The 11,695-nt window shown below is 44.6% G+C and overlaps 2 protein-coding genes across 4 annotated transcripts; one reads left to right on the forward strand and one right to left on the reverse strand.

Moving 5' to 3' along the window:
- Positions 1 to 118: 118 nt before the first annotated feature.
- On the reverse strand, positions 119 to 5,178 carry LOC125771531 (eukaryotic translation initiation factor 5). 2 transcript variants are annotated; one of them, XM_049442229.1, is made up of 7 exons: positions 5,031 to 5,178; positions 4,003 to 4,310; positions 3,622 to 3,718; positions 3,264 to 3,548; positions 2,085 to 2,743; positions 1,710 to 2,006; positions 119 to 1,633 (listed from the first exon to the last, which is right to left on the reverse strand). In XM_049442229.1, exons 6-7 carry the CDS (start codon positions 1,920 to 1,922, stop codon positions 452 to 454), a joined length of 1,395 nt encoding a protein of 464 aa, XP_049298186.1. In that variant the 5' UTR covers positions 1,923 to 2,006; positions 2,085 to 2,743; positions 3,264 to 3,548; positions 3,622 to 3,718; positions 4,003 to 4,310; positions 5,031 to 5,178; the 3' UTR covers positions 119 to 451. The 2 variants fall into 2 exon arrangements, with proteins under 2 accessions (XP_049298186.1, XP_049298187.1); XM_049442230.1 differs by lacking the exon at positions 3,264 to 3,548.
- Positions 5,179 to 5,614: 436 nt separating this feature from the next.
- LOC125771529 (protein aubergine-like) lies at positions 5,615 to 10,917 on the forward strand. Of its 2 annotated transcripts, none has more exons than XM_049442227.1 (4): positions 5,615 to 5,837; positions 7,041 to 8,673; positions 9,069 to 9,824; positions 9,889 to 10,917. In XM_049442227.1, the coding sequence occupies exons 2-4, from the start codon at positions 7,052 to 7,054 to the stop codon at positions 10,151 to 10,153; spliced, it is 2,643 nt and encodes an 880-aa protein (XP_049298184.1). In that variant the 5' UTR covers positions 5,615 to 5,837; positions 7,041 to 7,051; the 3' UTR covers positions 10,154 to 10,917. The 2 variants fall into 2 exon arrangements, with proteins under 2 accessions (XP_049298184.1, XP_049298185.1); XM_049442228.1 differs by lacking the exon at positions 5,615 to 5,837 and adding an exon at positions 5,844 to 5,944.
- The last annotated feature ends 778 nt before the right edge of the window (positions 10,918 to 11,695 follow it).

Raw genomic sequence — 11,695 nt, forward strand, 5'->3', positions numbered from 1 at the left:
TTTTATTGCGCTCTAACATAAGAAAGAGGATGAGATATAGGAGAGTTGCATGACACATAGTAGAGAGTTTGCTTGTACAAACGACATAAAAAATTGGCTCATATCTTCTTTATACGTAAACCCAAAAGTGTACTAAAGCAAATAAAACCAGAAAAAAACACGAATTAAATCTGCAGCAAAACGCCTAAACCATGATTATTCAAAGATGATTAGAAACCATAGCCATACTACAGAATACCGTAGCAGCAGCATGTCATTCATAACGACTAAAAGCGGAAAACTTAATCCTGCGCCAATGTAACCATGCGAGAGAAGAATGCGATAGGTCTACCCCAGTGTGTGTTGAACGTAATGCATCAAAATGACTACACTGATGAAGCTTTGCTGCAACAAATGACATCACGGCCACAAGAAACACCGGAGTCGTGGATACGAAAACCCTCGAAACGCTTTAGATATCGTCGATGTTCAAATCGTCGCCATCCTCATCGTCCTCCTCGAGCGATGCCTTGGCCAGCTTCTTCGGGTCCGGTTTGGCCGGTTCCTTGCGCAGCGAGTCCACCTTCGCGCGGTCATCGTACTCGATTTCCAGATCCGAATCGTCATCCTCCTCGGATGACTCCTCTTCCTCCGCTTCCTGCAGCCATTGGATGAAGGGTTTGGCGCGCTCGTGTATCTGGGCGGCGATCTCCTTCGAGACGTACTTCTTGCTAACCTTCTGCGACCAGTCCAGTATGATCTTCTCGTCCAGCACATCGCTATCGTAGAACAGCTTCAGTATACCGGGCACCTTGTCCATCAGCTTGTCCGCGTGCAGGGAAATCATTTGCTCCAACCCACCCATAAAGTACTTCTGCGCCTTCTTGTCCTCGTGGGTAAAGCGCAGCAGCAGGTTACGGTACTTGCGGGCCTCCTGCGTAATGTTGGCGGTGAACAGCAGCTCCACCAGCACGAGCGTTGCCTTCGACTGGATGTCGAGCCGGCTCGCTTCGGTTACGAGCTCCTTGTGCACCTGCACGTTGTCCAGCTCGTTCGCGTCCCGCTTCTTCTTGACCAGCTCGTAGAATATGTTGATACGTTCCTTTTCCGTCTTATCGAAATCGTCCGATACGGTCATATTCTTCGCACCGTCAGTAAGATCCTGCATGCGAGCGCGTACCGCTTCCTCCGACGTGTCCACCGTCCAGTTCACATCGTCCTCGCCGTTCTCGCCAACCGCGCCGCCCGCAATCGACCCATTCGGTGACTCGTCCCCATTAGTCTCGGCACCACCGTTCTCCGTTGTGCTGCCACCGTTAGTGGTGTTCAGTCCGACCGTTGAGTCGTCCCCGTTTTCACCCTTCTTGGTGCGCTTGCTACGCTTACCTTCGGTCAACGATGCGCCCTGGCTTGCCGGGTTTACGTTCGGTGGGTTCTTGATAATGAACGTGTTCACCTTGTGGTTCACATCGAGCGGTCCGTGAAAACCACACGCCTTGCAACCCTGCGAGATGGTACCCTTCTTCGACGATACCAGCAGATCCGTCTCCGGATTATCGCACTCCGGACAAAGGACGAACTTGCGGATGAAACCGTCGAGCAGATCCTGCAGCTTGGCAGCATCGTGCGAACCATTCACAATGAAGCGTTCATTCTACAAAACGAAAAGCCATCATAAAAACACATAAACATTGAAGAGAACAAATTAAAAATAAATAAACGACACAAACCTTATGGTCGAATTGAGTTTGCGCTCCAAGTTCGCAACCGAAGTACTTCGTCGGGTAGGTTGCAGGACGACCAATAGCTCTAGCCACCTCGGCCATGTTCACGATCACCGTTTTAATGCCATTTCCTTTACCCTCCACCTTTGCATTGATGCGAGGCATCTTGTAACGGTAGAAGATATCGGTCACATTACGATTCACGTTCACGGTAGCCATGTTTGCCGAATGGAACAACAACAATTGAGAACACTTGAATGTGCTGAAAGGCTGCACGCGCTTTTACGACACGATAAGACGCAACTGTAAGCAAAATCGAACAACAGGAAAAAGGCTTTTTTAAACACCCGATAGAAAAGTTTAACCATTTTCCCATCTTACCTTAACCACAATCCTTACTCCAGTGGACAGGAAGCACAACGAGGAGCAGATTTCCCGTGATGGCGTATCTTGGGCCGTTACCTGGCACGAATCAGTCAGCTTGCAGCTTCCGGCTACGGAGCTTCGCAGTGTTCAACCCCTTTTACTTCATGCAAGAAATTTCTTCCTCGATGGCAAACGAGACATGTGCGTCGTCTTTGTGTGATCGCTGGTGGTCGTTGGAAGGAAAGGTTGTGTGTGTGTTTTTTTTAACGAAACCAACGGCACTGTCGCTCCAAGCTGTCCAAATTCATCTGTTCACCTTGGCGACGATCGTTGCTGATCGGACCGGTTCGGGTCTGCAGATCGGTTTTGGCGTCAAATGCAGCGTTTTCCAATCGTATGCTGGAGGATGTTGCTAGCAAAAGCATTTGTAGGTTTGATGATGTTGAGGCGGTGTCGGGTGTTTGAAATTTAGCGTATCCGTATAAGCTACCCCAGCGGACCGTTCGCGGGTGGGATGGATTTTGCGGTGCCGGTTTAAACGAACCTTTTGCAGCTCTGTCGAACACGGGATATCGATGAACCGTATACAATCCTGAACTACCTCTTGTATGTGCTCAAAGCTAAGAGAGTGAGCTTATTATTACTTTCCAGGTGGGGCTTTAATTATAAACACGCTGTACGAGAGGAGTTTGTGTTCATCAAAACAGGTCAGCCATATTAATGCACACGCAGTAGTCACGAAGATTCAGTAAAATGCCAAAGAAATGAAAAATAAACATAAAGAAACATAAAACAAATTAATGCACGTTAGCTACGCACGAAAACAGCATAAAGAAAAGATGTGTTGAGGAAAAGAAAAGAAACAGAGAACCAAATGATGGCAGAATGAAGAATCAGAACTGCAAATTTAGTATTTAGCACCGTTTAGCTGTATGGATGAGCTTCAATAGCTTCGATAGGAACAGAATCTGTTCGTCACTGTTTTTTGTGGTAGGAATTTACGAATGATTTATAATGACGATTCGCCACTCGGTCGTAATCTTGTATCGGTATTAAACTTTTCTGTGTACGTATGGGTTTAGCTTATTTGATCAATTCGAATCCTTATTGCAGCTTGTGTTTAAGCAAGAAAGTCTGTTACTTTTCCCGCGTACGGTTTGTTACAAATATTGACCTCAATAAATTGATAATCACCTTTTCCTGCCACTCTCCTTTTCTCTCACGTACACCAAAACCCCCCTTCCTAAAACTGTCTTCCCAGATCCGCAAAACGCTGCTTTTAGCATACGCGATTCAGAGAAGCGGGTTTTTCACAGTGATGCTCAGTTTAGCGCAAGAATAGTACAAAATTGGATGCCTTATAACACGATTTAAATTAAAAATTTACAGAGATGCCTAGTTTTTTTTCTTCTTCAAAATTTTCACGTTTCTCTGAATGGCTGTAATTTCCGGTGTCTATTGCTAGAATATTTTGAAGTCCTGCCGGGCGAATAGAGAGAACATGTTTGTATAAGAAAACCATGCTTGCAACTGCAGGTGGATTAACACGTACCTATGACTTTTACTGCTTCTATGCGAAATCATGCACGTCGTACCACTGAAACTCCTTAATATGGGAGAAAGCGGTGCCTCTTTGAGTGCTGGTGTTTCTGTAAGACAAATGCGAAAACATCATCAGTACGGACGAATGGTGATAGAAGGAAATAATTTCACATATAAAAGTTGGTTCGTTCACGTAGTGTCTCGTTATTAGCTTATGAATTGAAAGTTTGATATTATTATTGCTTTATTGCAAGTTCCATTAAACAATGCTCTAGTTGCCAAGAGGTTTGCAATGCATACATCAACTCGCATTATTCTCCTCGCCTGCTTTGTGATTTGCAACCGGAAAATTTGCACCATCTACAACCGAACTACATTCAATCGGGCTTACCTTGTACGCTTTCTAAAGTCATATAAAACGATAGGCGCCGCTCCAGGCGATCCTTGCTGGTGTTAATCAATGGAAACAACAGTACTCTCGAAGTATGGGGGGGATGTGGGCAGAAGATGCACAAACGAAAGCTTCGTCACACTTCCAACCGCAATGAGGATGAGAGAGGCCGATGAATGGTACGGAGAAGGATTTGACTGCTACGATGAATCTGCAGCTGCCGAACTATTTGCTTCCAAAATGCACTACAATTCCTCACTCTACGTCCGTCTGAAATGTCGTCAACACCGTAGCGAAACGAAATATGGCTGCGAAGAGAGAGAGAGTGAGGGAGAGATAGTGAACAAAAAAAAGGAGGAAACGAAATTTTATTTCTAGAAAAATTCACACTAAAAATGGGAGCTACAATTATTTATAATCTTTATTACGAAGCTTTGAACCATTGATAATTTGTCGAAGATGAAGAACTTTGCAAAAAGGTATGGAGCAATTAGAAAGAATACATGCGCCACGGTGCAAAAAATATTTCAACTCAATTTAGCAGCAGTTTGGCCCCAGCAGTGACACTCGGAAACTGTCTATGTAGTGGTATCTAGGGAACAGTAAAAATATGGCGATTGGGGTTCGACAGCTTATCATTATTCGCAGGCGAAACGAACTGCCACGCTACCGGGTGGAGCTGTTTTACTATAATCTTAGCAAAATCAGCACCCATGGTGTTTCAGCTGGGATTAGTGCCATTCAATTCGGTTCGTTACATTTCATTACGCAAGTAGGGCCACCAGCTGCAGCAACACAGAGAGACCACGGAATGATCAGCTACAATGCAAAATTTTCAGACGGTTCATACGCAAGCGAGAGACAGCCACCGGAGTTCACAGAGAATAGAGCGAGACGGAACTGTACCACGTCTCATGTGCCAGCTAATCTCATCCGAAAGCAATTATGTGCGGAAAGAAAAACTAGATGCTGCTTGTTTTACAATTATCACACACAGCGTTATGCTCTTCATTTAGTGCAGTACTTACGCGCTGAGTCCGTAATGATGATGGTTTTGAATGCACGGTATGATTTTTGAGACAATTTTTAAGATCTTTCACTCGCAGGAGGTTTTCCACACAACTTGAAAAGTCACGGATTGCTAGAGAAGTGAGGCGAACAATTTGCTAGAACGTGATAAAACGCATGTTCCATAGATGTACCCAGAAGGGGGTTTCGGCTGGCATGAGAAATCCTGACGTCATGTGTATAGCGTTCTCCGTCACACAGCTGTAGAACATGCGTTACGAAACGTCACGGAAGGTTTACTGCGGTATACATGATATGGTTTTGACTACGTCTGTTGCATCTGGTTTATTTGAAGGGATAGCTCATTATTTCTTCACCTTGCGGACATGATTTTTGTACTGCACCGTTGTCGGTAATATAATAATTGATACAAAAAACCACTACCGAGTAGCAAAATGTGGCTTACAAAACTGTATCTATTTGTTTTGCTAATAAACTACCATCACCCGTTGTGAATTGAAACTGTTTCAAACAATTTTTCAACCATATTTCTAACGTCTTATAATTGCTTGTCGGTACAATGTTTCGCCAAACGTCTGTTGCCAGAACGCGTGTTGTTTGCATGTCAAAACACGATTAAAGCCGTGCTAGCAGAATTCCTGCAAGCAATTTCTTCAGAACTAATTCTTTTCTCGAGACGGTCGGATGTGTTTTCGGATTGTGAACAGTCGGCTTATCAACTTTTATCGTTTCCACAAAAGGATCCACCGTGAATCTTGTGTAAAATAAAACCACTTGAACAAGTTTCCGCTCTGATCACAGGCTAGGTACGTAATCTTAACTTTGCTCTCGTTCCGATTCGAGTGAAATTTTTGTTGAATAGACAGAATTTGTGCGGGCGGTTGAATAAAGCGAGCTTCCATCGTTTCATCAGGCAAGTTATACCAAATTTTGCTGACAATTTTATCTGCGCAGCAGCGTCAGGCTTGTGTTGAGAAAATGGCCGACTAGTTGACTATTTGGAGGAAAAAAATAGTTTTAAGCAATATTCGTACGCTTAAGAACAGTAGTATTGACCGGCATTGTGGTCTTTCGGATACAATGAAATTTGGTATGGTTCATAACCTTTATCGACTACAGAGCAGAACGAAACGTGTAAATGGATTCATGTAAAGATACAGTTTAACTAGACACAAAATAATATAGTTAAATGTTCTCTTCGTTGTTAACTCTTTATTCTCTCGTTCCGTTAATAATTTTATGAACTAGAAATGGTTCGATTGAGTCTCTTAAATTCACTTGCTCAACTGTTACACGCTACTTTGTTCGGCTGAAAAATATCGCCATTTTCTATTTTACTGTCGAGCGTCGCTATTTGAAACTTTGTTAAGAACAGTAAACTTTCCTTCGAGCTCCGCTATTGGCTCTGCATACACACAGCACCATGCAGCAACAGTTCACAGGAATACTGTGTTCGATCCTCACTGTTACTGATTGTTTTTTTTTTGTTCAGAGATCTTGACATGTTAAGAGCTATTTTTTCAAGGAACCTTTTCAAACTTTTACGATCAAAGAACTAAGGATAGAGAGTGAGAGACGACGGTACGACAATAACCCTAGCTACCTCGCGTTCCAAATGTTTCAGTGTGTGTGGTCTAGAGTCTGAAGCAAAACTGTGTGTGCAGCATTTTTGGGGAATAAGTTAACAAAGAAGACATTTGCTTTTGTAAAGTTTTTGAAAAACATTCGGATCGAATCACATTGGCGTGGAGTGTGCGGTTTTAGAGCTGAAGTGTGGTTATTCTTGCATTTGTAAGGAAAAAGGATCTGCCGTGATTTGAACCTGTGTCTGGCATATTTTTGAAGTTACCGAATATTCAAATCATATTTTTCGCTTTCCGTAATTGCTTTTAAAAAGATAATATTCATCTTTCGTACATAATTTATTTTCTTGCATATTTTGGTATATGATTTCTTGTTATATTTATTTTATTTAAATCCGGATTTTTTTTACTTTATTCACTGTACAGTATACATTGCGATGGATCAACAACCAAATCGTGGACGAGGACGAGGAACTCGCGGAGGCCCAGGAGGGGGCGGAGGGCAACCCAACTGGAATCGGGGAGCAGGGGACGGGCCCAGCACTAGTGGGCAGCAGCCAGTGCCACAGCAGCAAACTCCGGTTGCCGGAACTAGTGGTGGTGGTGGTGGTGGTGGAGGCCGTAATGGTGGTGGTGGCGCAGCCGGCAATTCACCGCCGATCGCTCACCGCGGAGGTGGTAACGGCAATGGTGGCGATTCGGCAACACTCGGCCGTGGTGCTATCCGCGGTATGCGATACATCCCGGAGGTGGTGGTTACGCGAAACGCAAATTCACCTGCAAAGCAGGGCGTCACCGGCAACAAGCTGGTGGTGAAAACCAACTACTTCCGGTTGACGCGAAAGGACCAGGACAAGTCCGTCTTTCAGTATCGCGTCGATTTCGAACCCCTGGTGGAGGATGTGCGCGTCATGCAAGCACTGATACGGACCCAGGGGCCGGTAATCGGCCCGTACATCTTCGACGGTACGATGCTGTTTCTGTACAACAAGCTGCGCTCGGAGATGGTCGAACTGCAGGTGAAGGATCCGCGCACGGACGTGCTGTATAAGCTGACGATCCGGCACGTCGGTACAGTAGACATGGCCAGTGAAATGGCCTTCATGATCCTGAACCTCATGCACCGCCAAGCGATGGGTAGTCTGAAGCTGTTGATGATCAATCGCAACTTTTTCGATCCGGAAGCGAAAATTGCTATCCCGCAGTACGGGCTGGAACTATACCCTGGGTATGTGACATCGATTCGCCAGCACGAAAGCGATGTGTTGATGTGCGTGGACATAACGCACCGTGTGCTGCGGACGGATACATGCTACAAGATACTGCAGAACATGCAGCGCCAGCCGGGTGCGTTTAGGACGAACTTTCAAAACATGATGATCGGTGCGAACGTGATGTCCGTGTACAACCAGAAGATGTACAAAATTTGTGATGTCGATTTCAACTCGTCACCCTCGTCAACGTTCCCGACCAAGGAAGGTGATAACATCACGTTCATCGATTATTACAAAAAGCAGTACAACATTACGATTCGAGACCCGAAGCAACCGATGCTGATATCGCTGCCGAACGAACGGCTCGTTCGCCTTGGGATGGACAAACCGATTTTGCTGGTGCCGGAGCTGTGCCGTATGACGGGCATCACGGAGGATATGCGGAAGGACTTCAATCTGATGCGCGCCATTGCCGACCATACGCGGCTCGGTGCGGATAAGCGCATCCAGCGGCTGCAGCGCTTTAACGAGCGTCTGCAGAATTCCGCCAACCGGGAGGTGTTCCAGTTCTGGAAGACGGAGCTGGATCGGCGTTTGGTCGAGGTGCCGGCCCGTGTCCTGCGCCAGGAGTCAATTATGTTCCGTCTGGAAGGGGACGGTGTACCGGCGGGACCGGAAGCGGATTGGGGCCAAGCGTTGCACAAAAACCAAATGTTCAAAACAATACCGTTGCAGCGCTGGTACGTGGTGTGCGAGCGCGGCAAGGAAACGCTGGTGAAAGATTTCATTGGCTGTATGATGCAGGCCGGCAGGGGCATGAGTTTCCGGATTGCCGAACCGCAGATGTAAGTAACAATTAGCGATTCTCTTCTCTTCTTGGCTTTTAACGACCTTACAGGTCACGCCGGCCATTTCTGGCTTACTAGACTTATTTTTACCACGTAGCCGGATAGTCAGTCCTTGGACGGTCCGAATGGGATTTGAAGCCGGTCCTGCCGTGTGGAAAGGCGCCGTTTATCACATGCACCATCGGGCCGCCCCCGAATTAGCGATTAGAATAATTAATTTTTTTCAACAAATTGAAACAGAGTAGATGACTATTAAGGTTGAATCTTTTGCTTAGTAGAAGAATGGCTAAATGTTACTCTGTTTGGATTTAAATTAAGCTCAATCACCTGCAGAACTCACTGATTCACTGTCGCCCATGTTGCATATCTTTTGTTTTTATCATTTTTAACAGCGTCACGGTACAAAATGACAGCGGCCAAGCGTACAATCAAATGTTGGCCAAGCTGTTCAACGAAGATCTGCAGCTGGTGATGTGCGTTGTACCGAACGATCGGGCTGATCGTTATGCCTCCATCAAGAAAGTGTGTTGTGTCCAGCGTGCGATACCTTGCCAGGTGATGAAGTCGCGCACGATCACACCGAAGAACGGGAACGTCCGCACACTGATGTCCGTGGCAACGAAGGTCGTCATTCAGCTAAACTGCAAACTCGGCGGCATACCGTGGATGGTGAAGAATCCGCTCGGCCATGCGATGGTGGTTGGTTTTGACGTGTGCCACGATACGAACGACAAGTCGAAATCGTTCGGTGCCCTCGTGGCCACGATGTACTCACCGAAACAGGTCGATCCGAAGTACTTTTCCACGATCGAGCCACACAAGCGGGGCGAAGAACTGTCCAACTTTATCGCGTCCGGCATCGGGAAGTCGCTCCGGGAGTACCAGCGTGCGTACGGTGCGAATAATTTGCCGCGCCGTATTATACTGTACCGCGACGGTGTCGGCGAAGGTCAGCTGGGCCATGTGGTGAACTTCGAAACCAAGACGATCAAGAGCACGCTAAACCAGATCTATGCGAACTTTAAGGACTTTAAGCCGATGCTTACCATAATGGTGGTGAACAAGCGTATCAACACGCGCCTGTTTATGGCGGACCGTAATCCACCGCCGGGCACGATCGTTGATGACATCATTACTTTGCCGGAAAGGTAACGCCGTTATTAACATTTAACCAGTTCGATAAGCAATTTTATTATCCTTTTTACTTCACAGATCCGATTTCTACATGATTTCGCAAACCGTCCGCCAGGGTACGGTATCACCGACCTCGTACAATATTGTACACGACGAAAGTGGCTTAACGGTGGATCAGCTGCAGGTGTACACCTCCAAACAGACCCATCTGTACTACAACTGGTGTGGTACGATTGCCGTCCCGGCAGTTTGCCAATATGCTCACAAGCTGGCATTCTTAACATCGCAGCACCTTCACCAACAGCCGAACCAAAATCTGAGCAATCGTCTCTACTATTTGTAGAGGATTTTGTTCTAGCAACATTCGTAGAATGACACACCACGTGGTACAAAGTGAAGAGCATACAGAATTCTAATATGAACAATATGTTCCTAATAGATTTATATCGATAGACACGAAACAAAAAATATCTTAGATCTTCCCCATTAAAAAAAACATGTGTTAAACACACACACACACACCCTCCGATGTATGCAGGTGTTCGAGAGGAGCGCATAATGGAAATTGCGCTTTCTTTTTTCATCAATTACCACTTGTATGCATTTTTTTCTTATCATTTTCATTCTTTTCTTCAGTATACTTTAAGAACCAGACAAAGATTCTGAATGCGGCTAATAGCCTCTTATTTGTCGACTGCGGAGGAAGTTTATTAATTCGAAACATTCGTAAAGTTTGAACCTTCTTTTACCCCCAACGCCGTGAGGGGTAAGTTGGTTTTTTTTTTGTAGATTTTAAGCAAATCGAATTTACCTTTGTTACAAGTGAGACATTTTTACTTTGATGATTGAACAACATTCTGAATTATTTTCCTAAAAAAAAAAGGAAAAAGAAAAGCATTCATTCACATTTGTGCCATTGCACTTTTTGTACTACATTGAAGGCACTCGAAAATACGCGTAGAAGTGCGAGAGAGAGAGAAAGAGAGAAAGAGAAATGTATTTTTATACAACTTTACCATTGTTTATTCATATTGTTAAGCTCTCAGGTTGCGTATAAGAATTTTGTTTTCCATGAGAATATTAATAAATTGAGTTTGTATACATAAATTGCAATTTGAAGGTATTTTGAATTTGGAATTGGTTTGCATGTAGAGATGAAGGGAGTCAAGAGTCTGGGCGATATCTTTCATTTTTGGAAATTAAAATCTTTTCGGAAAAAGGTTAATGGTATGTCAAGATGTTGAAGTTTTGGTCGGAATGCCTGTTAATAAAGAGTAGCAAAAATTGATTGACCGTTGGTGCTTAAAATCCCTTAACAAATAATCGGTTTTTTAAGAGAAAAAAAAAACCCCAAGCGAATTTCTTATCCTTTTAAGTGATAAATGTTTTTGAAGGAAAAACAATACTTTGTAGGCTAAGATTTGTTGTTTACAACCGTTCATTTCTTCCCAGATTTATCTGTATGTGGGTAATCATTTTTTACACATCTGTTTAACATCAATGCGTGTTTTTTTTTCAAGTGGCGGCTTTTCTTTAACCACGGTTTCGTATTGTCTGCCTAACATGGAATCCAGCCGTCCTCAAGAGAGAGGTGTCCGAGGTACGAGTTGCTATTCGTCTGTGCCGTGCGGCAAAACCCAGTGTCTAAGGTCTTGAATCCCAGGGTCAAATTTCCTGTATTTTCCAGGCACACTCTCAAAACAACATTTTTGTACATTTAGAATAACATAAACAGGGAAAGAGCGAAAGAGAGAGAGAGAACACGGCTCGATAGTTAAAAATTTTACATGTCATAAATCTTTTTGGCAGAGGATTATGATTTTATGATGTACAACGCCATGTGTTTTAAAACCACGGGTAAAACCAAATTCTTCAATCTTGGGCG

This window comes from Anopheles funestus, chromosome 3RL (genome assembly GCF_943734845.2).
Source record: "Anopheles funestus chromosome 3RL, idAnoFuneDA-416_04, whole genome shotgun sequence".
NCBI classification, from domain to species: Eukaryota; Metazoa; Arthropoda; class Insecta; order Diptera; family Culicidae; genus Anopheles; species Anopheles funestus.

Coding starts and splice junctions, on each gene's coding strand:
- LOC125771531 (XM_049442230.1), bottom strand. CDS start 1,922: ATGGCTACCGTGAACGTGAATCGTAATGTGACCGATATCTTCTACCGT. Junction 1,634..1,709: donor AAACTCAATTCGACCATAAG/GTTTGTGTCGTT, acceptor TTCGTTTTGTAG/AATGAACGCTTCATTGTGAA.
- LOC125771529 (XM_049442227.1), top strand. CDS start 7,052: ATGGATCAACAACCAAATCGTGGACGAGGACGAGGAACTCGCGGAGGC. Junction 8,674..9,068: donor CGGATTGCCGAACCGCAGAT/GTAAGTAACAAT, acceptor CATTTTTAACAG/CGTCACGGTACAAAATGACA. Junction 9,825..9,888: donor ATCATTACTTTGCCGGAAAG/GTAACGCCGTTA, acceptor TTTACTTCACAG/ATCCGATTTCTACATGATTT.